At 41.3% G+C, this 16,380-nt stretch overlaps 1 protein-coding gene across 1 annotated transcript; it reads left to right on the forward strand.

Moving 5' to 3' along the window:
* Positions 1–14,604: 14,604 nt before the first annotated feature.
* LOC135568613 (NACHT, LRR and PYD domains-containing protein 3-like) lies at positions 14,605–15,864 on the forward strand. The gene is made up of 3 exons (XM_065015421.1): positions 14,605–14,714; positions 14,845–15,073; positions 15,444–15,864. Exons 2-3 carry the CDS (start codon positions 14,845–14,847, stop codon positions 15,851–15,853), a joined length of 639 nt encoding a protein of 212 aa, XP_064871493.1. The 5' UTR covers positions 14,605–14,714; the 3' UTR covers positions 15,854–15,864.
* Positions 15,865–16,380: the final 516 nt, after the last annotated feature.

A 16,380-nucleotide genomic window follows, 5' to 3' on the forward strand; every position in this document is an offset into this window, starting at 1 on the left:
ATGGACGGTAACTTTAGTGTTTAACCCTCCTCTCTTCACTAGATGGACGGTAACTTTAGTGTTTAACCCTCCTCTCTTCACTAGATGGACGGTAACTTTAGTGTTTAACCCCTCCTCTCTTCACTAGATGGACGGTAACTTTAGTGTTTAACCCTCCTCTCTTCACTAGATGGACTTTTAGTGTTTAACCCCTCCTCTCTTCACTAGATGGACAGTAACTTTAGTGTTTAACCCTCCTCTCTTCACTAGATGGACGGTAACTTTAGTGTTTAACCCCTCCTCTCTTCACTAGATGGACGGTAACTTTAGTGTTTAACCCTCCTCTCTTCACTAGATGGACGGTAACTTTAGTGTTTAACCCTCCTCTCTTCACTAGATGGACGGTAACTTTAGTGTTTAACCCCTCCTCTCTTCACTAGATGGACGGTAACTTTAGTGTTTAACCCTCCTCTCTTCACTAGATGGACGGTAACTTTAGTGTTTAACCCTCCTCTCTTCACTAGATGGACGGTAACTTTAGTGTTTAACCCTCCTCTCTTCACTAGATGGACGGTAACTTTAGTGTTTAACCCTCCTCTCTTCACTAGATGGACGGTAACTTTAGTGTTTAACCCTCCTCTCTTCACTAGATGGACGGTAACTTTAGTGTTTAACCCTCCTCTCTTCACTAGATGGACGGTAACTTTAGTGTTTAACCCTCCTCTTCACTAGATGGACGGTAACTTTAGTGTTTAACCCTCCTCTCTTCACTAGATGGACGGTAACTTTAGTGTTTAACCCTCCTCTCTTCACTAGATGGACGTGTAACCCCCTCTCTACACTTTAGTGTTTAACCCCTCCTCTCTTCACTAGATGGACGGTAACTTTAGTGTTTAACCCCTCCTCTCTTCACTAGATGGACGGTAACTTTAGTGTTTAACCCTCCTCTCTTCACTAGATGGTAACTTTAGTGTTTAACCCCTCCTCTCTTCACTAGATGGACAGTAACTTTAGTGTTTAACCCCTCCTCTCTTCACTAGATGGACGGTAACTTTAGTGTTTAACCCTCCTCTCTTCACTAGATGGACAGTAACTTTAGTGTTTAACCCCTCCTCTCTTCACTAGATGGACAGTAACTTTAGTGTTTAACCCTCCTCTCTTCACTAGATGGTAACTTTAGTGTTTAACCCCTCCTCTCTTCACTAGATGGACAGTAACTTTAGTGTTTAACCCCTCCCTCTTCACTAGATGGACAGTAACTTTAGTGTTTAACCCCTCCTCTCTTCACTAGATGGACGGTAACTTTAGTGTTTAACCCTCCCTCTTCACTAGATGGACGGTAACTTTAGTGTTTAACCTCCTCTCTTCACTAGATGGACAGTAACTTTAGTGTTTAACCCCTCCTCTCTTCACTAGATGGACGGTAACTTTAGTGTTTAACCCTCCTCTCTTCACTAGATGGACAGTAACTTTAGTGTTTAACCCCTTTTCTCTTCACTAGATGGACGGTAACTTTAGTGTTTAACCCTCCTCTCTTCACTAGATGGACGGTAACTTTAGTGTTTAACCCCTCCTCTCTTCACTAGATGGACGGTAACTTTAGTGTTTAACCCCTCCTCTCTTCACTAGATGGACGGTAACTTTAGTGTTTAACCCCTCCTCTCTTCACTAGATGGACGGTAACTTTAGTGTTTAACCCTCCTCTCTTCACTAGATGGACGGTAACTTTAGTGTTTAACCCCTCCTCTCTTCACTAGATGGACGGTAACTTTAGTGTTTAACCCTCCTCTCTTCACTAGATGGACGGTAACTTTAGTGTTTAACCCTCCTCTCTTCACTAGATGGACGGTAACTTTAGTGTTTAACCCCTCCTCTCTTCACCCTAACCCTTTCTCTTCACTAGATGGACAGTAACTTTAGTGTTTAACCCCTCCTCTCTTCACTAGATGGACGGTAACTTTAGTGTTTAACCCCTCCTCTCTTCACTAGATGGACGGTAACTTTAGTGTTTAACCCCCTCCTCTCTTCACTAGATGGACGGTAACTTTAGTGTTTAACCCTCCTCTCTTCACTAGATGGACGGTAACTTTAGTGTTTAACCCTCCTCTCTTCACTAGATGGACGGTAACTTTAGTGTTTAACCCCTCCTCTCTTCACTAGATGGACGGTAACTTTAGTGTTTAACCCTCCTCTTCACTAGATGGACGGTAACTTTAGTGTTTAACCCCTCCTCTCTTCACTAGATGGACGGTAACTTTAGTGTTTAACCCCTCCTCTCTTCACTAGATGGACGGTAACTTTAGTGTTTAACCCTCCCTCTTCACTAGATGGACAGTAACTTTAGTGTTTAACCCTTCTCTTCACTAGATGGACGGTAACTTTAGTGTTTAACCCCTCCTCTCTTCACTAGATGGACGGTAACTTTAGTGTTTAACCCCTCCTCTCTTCACTAGATGGACGGTAACTTTAGTGTTTAACCCCTCCTCTTCACTAGATGGACAGTAACTTTAGTGTTTAACCCTTTTCTCTTCACTAGATGGACGGTAACTTTAGTGTTTAACCCCTCCTCTCTTCACTAGATGGACGGTAACTTTAGTGTTTAACCCCTCCTCTCTTCACTAGATGGACGGTAACTTTAGTGTTTAACCCTCCTCTCTTCACTAGATGGACGGTAACTTTAGTGTTTAACCCCTTTTCTCTTCACTAGATGGACAGTAACTTTAGTGTTTAACCCCTCCTCTCTTCACTAGATGGACGGTAACTTTAGTGTTTAACCCCTCCTCTCTTCACTAGATGGACGGTAACTTTAGTGTTTAACCCCTCCTCTCTTCACTAGATGGACGGTAACTTTAGTGTTTAACCCTCCTCTCTTCACTAGATGGACGGTAACTTTAGTGTTTAACCCCTTCTCTTCACTAGATGGACGGTAACTTTAGTGTTTAACCCTCCTCTCTTCACTAGATGGACGGTAACTTTAGTGTTTAACCCTCCTCTCTTCACTAGATGGACGGTAACTTTAGTGTTTAACCCTCCTCTCTTCACTAGATGGACAGTAACTTTAGTGTTTAACCCTTTTCTCTCTTCACTAGATGGACGGTAACTTTAGTGTTTAACCCCTCCTCTCTTCACTAGATGGACGGTAACTTTAGTGTTTAACCCTCCCTCTTCACTAGATGGACAGTAACTTTAGTGTTTAACCCCTCCTCTCTTCACTAGATGGACGGTAACTTTAGTGTTTAACCCCTCCTCTCTTCACTAGATGGACGGTAACTTTAGTGTTTAACCCCTCCTCTCTTCACTAGATGGACAGTAACTTTAGTGTTTAACCCCTCCTCTCTTCACTAGATGGACGGTAACTTTAGTGTTTAACCCCTTCTCTTCACTAGATGGACAGTAACTTTAGTGTTTAACCCCTCCTCTCTTCACTAGATGGACGGTAACTTTAGTGTTTAACCCTCCTCTCTTCACTAGATGGACGGTAACTTTAGTGTTTAACCCCTCCTCTCTTCACTAGATGGACGGTAACTTTAGTGTTTAACCCCTCCTCTCTTCACTAGATGGACGGTAACTTTAGTGTTTAACCCCTCCTCTCTTCACTAGATGGACGGTAACTTTAGTGTTTAACCCCTCCTCTCTTCACTAGATGGACGGTAACTTTAGTGTTTAACCCCTCCTCTCTTCACTAGATGGACGGTAACTTTAGTGTTTAACCCTCCTCTCTTCACTAGATGGACGGTAACTTTAGTGTTTAACCCCTCCTCTCTTCACTAGATGGACGGTAACTTTAGTGTTTAACCCCTCCTCTCTTCACTAGATGGACAGTAACTTTAGTGTTTAACCCTTTCTCTTCACTAGATGGACGGTAACTTTAGTGTTTAACCCTCCTCTCTTCACTAGATGGATGGTAACTTTAGTGTTTAACCCTCCCTCTCTTCACTAGATGGACAGTAACTTTAGTGTTTAACCCCTCCTCTCTTCACTAGATGGACGGTAACTTTAGTGTTTAACCCCTCCTCTCTTCACTAGATGGACGGTAACTTTAGTGTTTAACCCCTCCTCTCTTCACTAGATGGACAGTAACTTTAGTGTTTAACCCTCCTCTCTTCACTAGATGGACGGTAACTTTAGTGTTTAACCCTCCTCTCTTCACTAGATGGACAGTAACTTTAGTGTTTAACCCCTCCTCTCTTCACTAGATGGACGGTAACTTTAGTGTTTAACCCTCCTCTCTTCACTAGATGGACGGTAACTTTAGTGTTTAACCCCTCCTCTCTTCACTAGATGGACAGTAACTTTAGTGTTTAACCCTCTCTTCACTAGATGGACGGTAACTTTAGTGTTTAACCCCTCCTCTCTTCACTAGATGGACGGTAACTTTAGTGTTTAACCCCTCCTCTCTTCACTAGATGGACGGTAACTTTAGTGTTTAACCCCTCCTCTCTTCACTAGATGGACTTTAGTGTTTAACCCCTCCTCTCTTCACTAGATGGACTTTAGTGTTTAACCCCTCCTCTCTTCACTAGATGGACAGTAACTTTAGTGTTTAACCCCTCCTCTCTTCACTAGATGGACTTTAGTGTTTAACCCTCCTCTCTTCACTAGATGGACAGTAACTTTAGTGTTTAACCCCTCCTCTCTTCACTAGATGGACGGTAACTTTAGTGTTTAACCCCTCCTCTCTTCACTAGATGGACGGTAACTTTAGTGTTTAACCCCTCCTCTCTTCACTAGATGGACGGTAACTTTAGTGTTTAACCCCTCCTCTCTTCACTAGATGGACGGTAACTTTAGTGTTTAACCCTCCTCTCTTCACTAGATGGACGGTAACTTTAGTGTTTAACCCCTCCTCTCTTCACTAGATGGACGGTAACTTTAGTGTTTAACCCCTCCTCTCTTCACTAGATGGACGGTAACTTTAGTGTTTAACCCCTCCTCTCTTCACTAGATGGACTTTAGTGTTTAACCCCTCCTCTCTTCACTAGATGGACAGTAACTTTAGTGTTTAACCCCTCCTCTCTTCACTAGATGGACTTTAGTGTTTAACCCCTCCTCTCTTCACTAGATGGACGGTAACTTTAGTGTTTAACCCCTCCTCTTCACTAGATGGACAGTAACTTTAGTGTTTAACCCCTCCTCTCTTCACTAGATGGATGTGTTTAACCCCTCCTCTCTTCACTAGATGGAAGTAACTTTAGTGTTTAACCCCTCCTCTCTTCACTAGATGGACGGTAACTTTAGTGTTTAACCCCTCCTCTCTTCACTAGATGGACGGTAACTTTAGTGTTTAACCCCTCCTCTCTTCACTAGATGGACGGTAACTTTAGTGTTTAACCCTCCTCTCTTCACTAGATGGACGGTAACTTTAGTGTTTAACCCCTCCTCTCTTCACTAGATGGACGGTAACTTTAGTGTTTAACCCCTCCTCTCTTCACTAGATGGACGGTAACTTTAGTGTTTAACCCCTTTTCTCTTCACTAGATGGACAGTAACTTTAGTGTTTAACCCCTCCTCTCTTCACTAGATGGACGGTAACTTTAGTGTTTAACCCCTCCTCTCTTCACTAGATGGACGGTAACTTTAGTGTTTAACCCCTCCTCTTCACTAGATGGACGGTAACTTTAGTGTTTAACCCCTCCTCTCTTCACTAGATGGACGGTAACTTTAGTGTTTAACCCCTCCTCTCTTCACTAGATGGACGGTAACTTTAGTGTTTAACCCTCCTCTCTTCACTAGATGGACGGTAACTTTAGTGTTTAACCCCTCCTCTCTTCACTAGATGGACGGTAACTTTAGTGTTTAACCCCTCCTCTCTTCACTAGATGGACTTTGAGTGTTTAACCCCTCCTCTCTTCACTAGATGGACAGTAACTTTAGTGTTTAACCCCTCCTCTCTTCACTAGAGATGGTTTAACCCCTCCTCTCTTCACTAGATGGACAGTAACTTTAGTGTTTAACCCCTCCTCTCTTCACTAGATGGACAGTAACTTTAGTGTTTAACCCCTCCTCTCTTCACTAGATGGACTTTGGTTTAACCCCTCCTCTCTTCACTAGATGGACAGTAACTTTAGTGTTTAACCCCCCTCTCTTCACTAGATGGACGGTAACTTTAGTGTTTAACCCCTCCTCTCTTCACTAGATGGACGGTAACTTTAGTGTTTAACCCCTCCTCTCTTCACTAGATGGACGGTAACTTTAGTGTTTAACCCTCCTCTCTTTACTAGATGGACGGTAACTTTAGTGTTTAACCCCTCCTCTCTTTACTAGATGGACGGTAATTTTAGTGTTTAACCCTCTGTGTCCAAGGACCAAACTTTTGAATATTATTTTCGGTGCGCCTTAAGTAGGCTGGAAACATGACATTTACAACAATGTTTTTTTCTGATAACTAGTTCATTGCATCCGCCATGGAGCCCAGTTTCATAATATTATGTTATGTTATATAGTAATCGCTACAAAACAGGCCTTATTTTAGGTCATTCTTCTCCCTGCCAGCTCCTATTTGTTCTATTGAGCTCCGTGGAACCAACTCACCTTCTGAACGTTCTATTCCCAGCTCATTGTGCGTCACAATGGCAGCTATTGTATCAATGACACCTGCCGGCATTAACCTTGAACGCTGACGTCAGGTTACTTATTATCAACAGGGTTACAGGTAGTTGGTGAGCGTGATCACTGTTCGCCTGGATACACGTTGTGGTGACCCACAATACTAAACCTTAAATCGTTTCTGGTCATGGTTAACCATATTTGTTTTCAGAAAAAGGTATACCACCTAACTAAAACGAATGTCCCTGTCCTCATTTTCAAGATAAGGCCAATTTAAACAGCCAGAAGACATTTTTAAAATGAAGAAACATCACTTTTTTTGATGACTTGTTTCTAAATGGCTGCTGGGTAATTTGATAAGCATCGAAATGTTCGTTCGTAGACATCGGATTGAGTGAAAGCTGCGCAGTTTCACTGAGTTAGAAAACAAATGGAAGGTGTAGCTCACTGATTTGTAGATCTGACGCAGTTGCTACCTCAGATTATGAGCCGAGCAGGTGTCGTGATTGAGATATGTAATACCCACAGAAGGCCACAGGGAGGAGCAAGAGACCTATAAACACATACTGTTTTTTACCTTAAAAACCCTGAACCTAACAATCAATCAAATGTATTTATAAAGCCCTTTTTACATCAGCAGATGTCACAAAGAGCTCTACAGAAACTCTATAATCAATTTTATCCTTAATCCCTAACCATACGTGTTACCCAGAGAAGGCCACAGCCCATACTGTTTTATTTTATAAAGCCCTTTTTACATCAGCATCTAACCCTACGTATGACCTATTTTAGCATTAACATTAACCCAAATTATTTTAGAAACTGTTTTAGTAATAATATTATGTTAGTAAATACCATTATAGTACTAAATAGCATTGTGATTGTTTTGTTAATCAAAACCTGTCTCAGCATCTTGCTGTTTTTGTTTTGTTATTTTATTATATTTATTATTTCAAAGCAGAACACTTGATCAACAAGACACATCTGTTTTATTTTTCAAATGTGGTTTGAACTGTGTGACCAAGTAACTTCTATGTGAAAGTCCAGTAATTGGCTTGGGAAAGATGGGGCAGGTTAGAGATCTAAGGAATTAACCAGAAAAATACACTTTATTTCTCAGCTGCCCCACCAACGTCTGTATGTGAATTAATAACTTTTAATTGCAAAATGTCCAATAGGTGGAAGCATATGAACACGAAGCATCAGTTATAGGCTACAAGCAGCAATATGATGGACCATGAAGCATCAGTTATAGGCTACAAGCAGCAATAGACCATGAAGCATCAGTTATAGACTACAAGCAGCAATATGATGGACCATGAAGCATCAGTTATAGGCTACAAGCAGCAATATGATGGACCATGAAGCATCAGTTATAGGCTACAAGCAGCAATATGATGGACCATGAAGCATCAGTTATAGTCTACAAGCAGCAATATGATGGACCATGAAGCATCAGTTATAGTCTACAAGCAGCAATATGATGGACCACGAAGCATCAGTTATAGGCTACGAGCAGCAATATGATGGACCATGAAGCATCAGTTATAGGCTACAAGCAGCAATATGATGGACCATGAAGCATCAGTTATAGGCTACAAGCAGCAATATGATGGACCATGAAGCATCAGTTATAGGCTACAAGCAGCAATAGACCATGAAGCATCAGTTATAGACTACAAGCAGCAATATGATGGACCATGAAGCATCAGTTATAGGCTACAAGCAGCAATATGATGGACCATGAAGCATCAGTTATAGGCTACGAGCAGCATGAAGCATCAGTGATGGACAGCATGACCATGAAGCATCAGTTATAGGCTACAAGCAATGATGGACCATGAAGCATCAGTTATAGTCTACAAGCAGCAATATGATGGACCATGAAGCATCAGTTATAGGCTACAAGCAGCAATATGATTGACCATGAAGCATCAGTTATAGGCTACAAGCAGCAATATGATGGACCATGAAGCATCAGTTATAGTCTACAAGCAGCAATATGATGGACCATGAAGCATCAGTTATAGGCTACAATGGACCAGCAGTTATATGCAATATGATGGACCATGAGGGCATCAGTTATAGTCTACAAGCAGCAATATGATGGACCATGAAGCATCAGTTATAGTCTACAAGCAGCAATATGATGGACCATGAAGCATCAGTTATAGTCTACAAGCAGCAATATGATGGACCATGAAGCATCAGTTATAGTCTACAAGCAGCAATATGATGGACCATGAAGCATCAGTTATAGTCTACAAGCAGCAATATGATGGACCATGAGGCATCAGTTATAGTCTACAAGCAGCAATATGATTGACATAAAATAGCATGCAACCACAGACTATATGTCCCATGCTTTTCTAAAATGGTCTCATGACTTTAGTTAGCTGTATATCTCCTATTAGGGCTGTGTTGCTTTTGGGAGAGAAAAACAAGTGACTATAGCAGGTATTGAATCCCAGGTAAATAATCACTAGTCAAAACCTCAACCTTAGTATACATTCATTATAAAAATCACCTTAATATCTGATATTGTTTATAAACAACCTCGGAATAGAAAAGACAGAGTGGGACTTCCAGCCCGTCAATAAATGACATCATGCAACCCAGCAGTTAGCAAATAGCACATTTTACACATGGATTCAAACCAGCCACCTTTAGGCCACAGGTCCAACTCCTTAGCCACTGGGTGAAAACCTGAGTTAATCTTGGGGAATAAGCCTGATACATGGTATCACTTGTTATTCATAATTATTACACATAAATCATTGCCAAAAGCACAAGACATATATTATTAATGGATTGATCATATCAAATATCAAAACATTATTTTTATCTGCTCCAAAACAATTACATGTGGCTCAGGAACCACTGACTCACTGCATTATTCTATAGTATTATCAAGACACCTGCTGTTAACTCTTAACTACTTAGGACACCTGCTGTTAACTCTTAACTACTTAGGACACCTGCTGTTAACTCTTAACTACTTAGGACACCTGCTGTTAACTCTTAACTACTTAGGGCTGTTAACTCTTAACTACTTAGGACACCTGCTGTTAACTCTTAACTACTTAGGACACCTGCTGTTAACTCTTAACTACTTAGGACACCTGCTGTTAACTCTTAACTACTTAGGACACCTGCTGTTAACTCTTAACTACTTAGGACACCTGCTGTTAACTCTTAACTACTTAGGACACCTGCTGTTAACTCATAACTACTTAGGACACCTGCTGTTAACTCTTAACTACTTAGGACACCTGCTGTTAACTCTTAACTACTTAGGACACCTGCTGACTTAACTACTTAGGACACCTGCTGTTAACTCTTAACTACTTAGGACACCTGCTGTTAACTCATAACTACTTAGGACAGCTCATAACGAGGTGTCGAGGTGTCAAAATTTCTGCCAACTAGGTGGGACTAGAGACTTCATAAATAGCTTTAATTTATACCCATAAGTGTAAAATGTCTTTATTCTCAGCACTTATACGACCAATTTTCTCCTCTGAGACACTTTGTGGATATGGACCCAGATCTCAAAATATTGTTATAAAAAAACATAGAATGTTTGTTTTACATAATAATAAATAATTCATATTACTAATGTAACCCACTGTAAAGACTGGGTTCAGTTGATTGTGTTGCACTGCTCATGTCCGCGTTCTGGAACTGTCCGCGTCCCCGTACAGAACCGTCCGCGTCCCCGTACAGAACTGTCCGCGTCCACGTACAGAACTGTCCTCGTCCACGTTCGGTGTGGCGCCAAGGATATTGTCCGGTTACGCGCAGAGTGGACTGAGGTGATCTTGGGGAATAACGACGGTGTTTGTTACAGTGTTGAGACACCGAAGTTTACTGTTCAATTTGCTTTTTTCTTTACGGTCAGGGACAGTATGAGTGTAGCCAGATCCTTTTCACTCTCTATACTTGTTTCAATTTGTGTTTCACCGGATTCATCATCGAGACGAGGGACAGACGAACGACCTGCTAACTAACCAGCAGCATCCTAGTTATCCTAGCTAGTCGGTACAGCTCGGTAAGCTAGCTAGCTACTCTACCAGCAGCATCCTAGTTATCCTAGCTAGTCGGTACAGCTCGGTAAGCTAGCAGCTACTCAACCAGCAGCATCCTAGTTACCATAGCTACCACTACATCATCACCGGCTCCCGGTTGTTTCTTCCACCTGTTAAATCCCGGTGAGGCTTCTCCCTCTCTCGTTGACGGATGCTGGCTACCTCTGTCCGGTTCTCCTCTCTTCACTAGATGGACGGTAACTTTAGTGTTTAAACCCTCTGTGTCCAAGGACCAAACTTTTGAATATTATTTTCAGGGCGCCTCAATAGCAGGTATTGAACCCCGGGTAAATAATCACTAGTCAGAACCTCAACCTCAGTATACATTCATTATAAAAATCATCTTAATATCTGATATTGTGAGTAAACAACCTCGAGAGTGCGTCTTCCAGCCCTCCAATAAATCACATCATTCAAACCCTCCCGGTTAGTAAATGTACCTCAACATGCCCCCGGAGAGGCAGAGTAACGACACCAGCCTTTTAGCGGGGCTGACAGACTGACTACAACGCTCGCGTCGCTAAATGAATTTCGTCATTTTAAATGACACACTGCTCGCGCGCGTTAACTGTAAGTCAGTCTAGAAGTCAGCGATAAATAGCTTTTTGGAATGAAACTCTTCTTCTGTTTCCCCATCTGAGCTCAGAGTAGATGAGAGATGTAATGTTTGTCTCTGTTGTGTTGAAGCCCAATCAAGCAGGAGAGACCAGCCTCCCCTGTTCCCAGCTGTGTGTCCATGAAGAGTGACTGGTCTATGGAACCTCCTATGACTTTAGAGAGGGAGACTTTTCTACTGAACAAAGGTAAGAAGAACTCATGGGTCCTGGTCAGTGAGTTAAACAACACTGTCTCTAGTCATTTCTCCTCTCCCATTTTCCAAATCCTTTTGTCCATTTTCATAGTCCTAAAACAATATTAAACAAACACAACATTCCCTCCCTGTGTGTGTGTGTGTGTGTGTGTGTGTGTGTGTGTGTCTGAACCTGGATGAGGAGAAGTAACTCTATTCTGATTGTCTAGTCATTCTACCTACATGTACTGGTTCTCCTTATAGTCTCATTATTACCTCAACTACCTGGTACCCTGCACATTGACTCAGTACTGGTTCCTTATAGTCTCTTATAGCACTCATTAGCCTCATTATTACCTCAACTACCTGGTACCCTGCACATTGACTCAGTACTGGTACTCCTTATAGCCTCATTATTACCTCAACTACCTGGTACCCTGCACATTGACTCAGTACTGGTACTCCTTATAGTCTCATTATTACCTCAACTACCTGGTACCCTGCACATTGACTCAGTACTGGTTCTCCTTATAGTCTCATTATTACCTCAACTACCTGGTACCCTGCACATTGACTCAGTACTGGTTCTCCTTATAGTCTCATTATTACCTCAACTACCTGGTACCCTGCACATTGACTCAGTACTGGTACTCTTATAGTCTCATTATTACCTCAACTACCTGGTACCCTGCACATTGACTCACTGGTACTCCTTATAGCCTCATTATTACCTCAACTACCTGGCACCCTGCACATTGACTCAGTACTGGTACTCCTTATAGTCTCATTATTACCTCAACTACCTGGTACCCTGCACATTGACTCAGTACTGGTACTCCTTATAGTCTCATTATTACCTCAACTACCTGGTACCCTGCACATTGACTCAGTACTGGTACTCCTTATAGTCTCATTATTACCTCAACTACCTGGTACCCTGCACATTGACTCAGTACTGGTTCTCCTTATAGTCTCATTATTACCTCAACTACCTGGTACCCTGCACATTGACTCAGTACTGGTACTTTATAGTCTCATTATTACCTCAACTACCTGGTACCCTGCATATTGACTCAGTATTACTCCTTATAGTCTCATTATTACCTCAACTACCTGGTACCCTGCACATTGACTCAGTACTGGTACTCCTTATAGTCTCATTATTACCTCAACTACCTGGTACCCTGCACATTGACTCAGTATTGGTACTCTTATAGTCTCATTATTAGGCGTGTAACATTTGAGTGAGGCAAATATATAGCATAGTGGAAAAAAACATGATTATTTGTCTCTCTGAAATGAAGACATCATTAGTGATTTTAAACAAATACATATCTGTCATTCATGATTAGATAGTGAACAACCCCATGATTAGATAGTGAACAACCCCATGATTAGATTAGATAGTGGAACAACCCCATGATTAGATAGTGAACAACCCCATGATTAGATAGTGAACAACCCCATGATTAGATAGTGAACAACCCCATGATTAGATAGTGAACAACCCCATGATTAGATAGTGAACAACCCCATGATTAGATAGTGAACAACCCCATGATTAGATAGTGAACAACCCATGATTAGATAGTGAACAACCCCATGATTAGATAGTGAACAACCCCATGATTAGATAGTGAACAACCCCATGATTAGATAGTGAACAACCCCATGATTAGATAGTGAACAACCCCATGATTAGATAGTGAACAACCCCATGATTAGATAGTGAACAACCCCATGATTAGATAGTGAACAACCCCATGATTAGATAGTGAACAACCCCATGATTAGATAGTGAACAACCCCATGATTAGATAGTGAACAACCCCATGATTAGATAGTGAACAACCCCATGATTAGATAGTGAACAACCCCATGATTAGATAGTGAACAACCCCATGATTAGATAGTGAACAACCCCATGATTAGATAGTGAACAACCCCATGATTAGATAGTGAACAACCCATGATTAGATAGTGAACAACCCCATGATTAGATAGTGAACAATCCCATGATTAGATAGTGAACAACCCCATGATTAGATAGTGAACAACTACATGATTAGATAGTGAACAACCCCATGATTAGATAGTGAACAACCCATGATTAGATAGGGAACAACCCCATGATTAGATAGTGAACAACCCCATGATTAGATAGTGAACAACCCCATGATTAGATAGTGAACAATCCCATGATTAGATAGAGAACAACCCCATGATTAGATAGTGAACAACCCCATGATTAGATAGTGAACAACCCCATGATTAGATAGGGAACAACCCCATGATTAGATAGTGAACAACCCATGATTAGATAGTGAACAATCCCATGATTAGATAGTGAACAACCCCATGATTAGATAGTGAACAACCCCATGATTAGATAGTGAACAACCCCATGATTAGATAGTGAACAACCCCATGATTAGATAGTGAACAATCCCATGATTAGATAGTGAACAACCCCATGATTAGATAGTGAACAACCCCATGATTAGATAGTGAACAATCCCATGATTAGATAGTGAACAACCCCATGATTAGATAGTGAACAACCCCATGATTAGATAGTGAACAATCCCATGATTAGATAGTGAACAACCCCATGATTAGATAGTGAACAACCCATGCCATGATTAGATAGTGAACAACCCCATGATTAGATAGTGAACAATCCCATGCCATGATTAGATAGAGAAAAACACACCAATCTCTTTCAGAAATGCTTTGAACAATAAAAGCTAATTTACTAACATTTCTGAAAATTGATATATAGTGTTTTGGAATGAAACTCTTATGTTTCCCCATCTGAGCTCAGAGAAGATGAGAGATGTAATGTTTGTCTCTGTTGTGTTGAAGACCAATCAAGCAGGAGAGACCAGCCTCCCTGTTCCCAGCTGTGTGTCCATGAAGAGTGACTGGTCTATGGGTCCTCCTATACAGTTTAGAGAGGGAGACTTTTCTACTGAACAAAGGTAAGAAGAACTCATGGGTCCTGGTCAGTGAGTTAAACAACACTGTCTCTAGTCATTTCTCTCTCCCATTTTCCCATTTATTGTTGTTGTTTTCATAATCCATAGGCTAATCCTTTTGTCCATTTTCATAGTCCTAAAACAAATTAAACAAACACAACATTCCCTCCGTGTGTGTGTGTGTGTGTGTGTGTGTGTGTGTGTGAACTCTCTGGATGAGGAGATGTAATCTCATGTTTTGTCCACAGAAACCAACAGGAGAGATCAGAGTCAGAGATTCTCAGTGGTCAGTCTTCCCAGAGTCATCAAACAGACCTGGCCTCCATATTCAGTGTATGTGGTCCTGTTATGTACATTTGTTTTTGTTTACCTCAAGTAAAGTTGATCTGTCAATCATTCATTAATGTGTTAATGAGAAAGCATTTTATTCTCTTGCTTAACTTATTTACTTAATTTATTCCAGATGCTTGAAGATAAAATTATGACATTTGTGAAGAACGAGCTGAAGATGTTCAAGAGGATTCTTAGTCCAGAACTCCCAGAAGGCTTTGAGAGTCAGAAGCAGGATAAGGAAGTGGTGGACGCTGAAGATGAGCAGCAGGAGAGCAGTGCCAGAGAGGGGGCTCTGAAGATCACACTGCACATCCTGAGGAAAATGAACCAGAAGGAGCTTGCTGACACACTGGAGAAATGTAAGATCTGTCTGCCTCATGTTGAATGATGTTTTATAACATTTAAAAGCTGTAGCTAAAGTACAGCTAAAGTAGCTGTGTAACTCAATGATATTGTAGCAGCCTCAACACAACACCTAGTGACCTCATCAAGTAGCAGCAGGGATGTGTTGTGGTGATTCATTTAGAGAGAGAACATTAATAATACCATCAATAATACCAATAATAATATAATCAGTCACACCAGTCTGTAATGCATTATGAAAACATTTACACATTTATACAGTCAGTTAAGAGAATACATTATTATAATTTACAACTTTATAACAGTCCTACAATACTGTAGACATTAAAACAGATGTAATATTAATATCCTCTGTGTTATTTCTAGATTCAGATGATCCTGCTGTGATTTGCCAACGTGAACTCAAATCTAATCTAAAGCAGAAGTTTCAATGTGTATTTGAGGGGATCGCTAAACAAGGAAACCCAACACTTCTCAATAAGATCTACACAGAGCTCTACATCACAGAGGGTGGAACAGGAGAGGTCAATAATGAACATGAGCTGAGACAGATTGAGACAACAACCAGGAAACAAGCAAGACCAGAGACTGCAATCAAATGTAACGACATCTTCAAACCCTTAACTGGACAAGACAAACCTATCAGAACTGTGCTGACAAAGGGAGTCGCTGGCATTGGAAAACAGTCTCTGTGCAGAAGTTCATTCTGGACTGGGCTGAAGGAAAAGCAAATCAGGATGTCCAATTTGTATTTTCATTCCCTTTTCGGGAGCTGAATTTGATGAAAGGGGGACAAACACACTTTCATTGAACTTCTTAATCACTTCTCAATGGAAACCAAACAATCAGGAATCTCCATCTACAACAAGTACAAAGTTCTGTTCATCTTTGATGGTCTGGATGAGTGCCGACTGCCCCTAGACTTCCAGAAGAACAAGATCTGTTGGGACGTCACAGAGTCAACCTCAGTGGATGTTCTGCTGACAAATCTCATCAAGGGAAATCTGCTTCCCTCTGCTCTCCTCTGGATAACTACCCGACCTGCAGCAGCCAATAAGATCCCTTCAGGGTGTGTTGACCAGGTGACAGAGGTACGAGGGTTCAATGACCCACAGAAGGAGGAGTACTTCAGGAAGAGATTCAGTGATGAGGACCTGGCCAGCAGAATCATCTCACACATAAAGACATCAAGGAGCCTCCACATCATGTGCCACATTCCAGTCTTCTGTTGGATTTCTGCAACAGTCCTTGAACACATGCTGAAACATAAGAGAGAAGAGATGCCCAAGACTCTGACTGAGAT

The sequence above is a fragment of the Oncorhynchus nerka genome, unplaced genomic scaffold (assembly GCF_034236695.1).
Source record: "Oncorhynchus nerka isolate Pitt River unplaced genomic scaffold, Oner_Uvic_2.0 unplaced_scaffold_1448, whole genome shotgun sequence".
NCBI lineage: Eukaryota > Metazoa > Chordata > Actinopteri > Salmoniformes > Salmonidae > Oncorhynchus > Oncorhynchus nerka.

Coding starts and splice junctions, on each gene's coding strand:
- LOC135568613 (XM_065015421.1), top strand. CDS start 14,845: ATGCTTGAAGATAAAATTATGACATTTGTGAAGAACGAGCTGAAGATG. Junction 15,074..15,443: donor TGCTGACACACTGGAGAAAT/GTAAGATCTGTC, acceptor TGTTATTTCTAG/ATTCAGATGATCCTGCTGTG.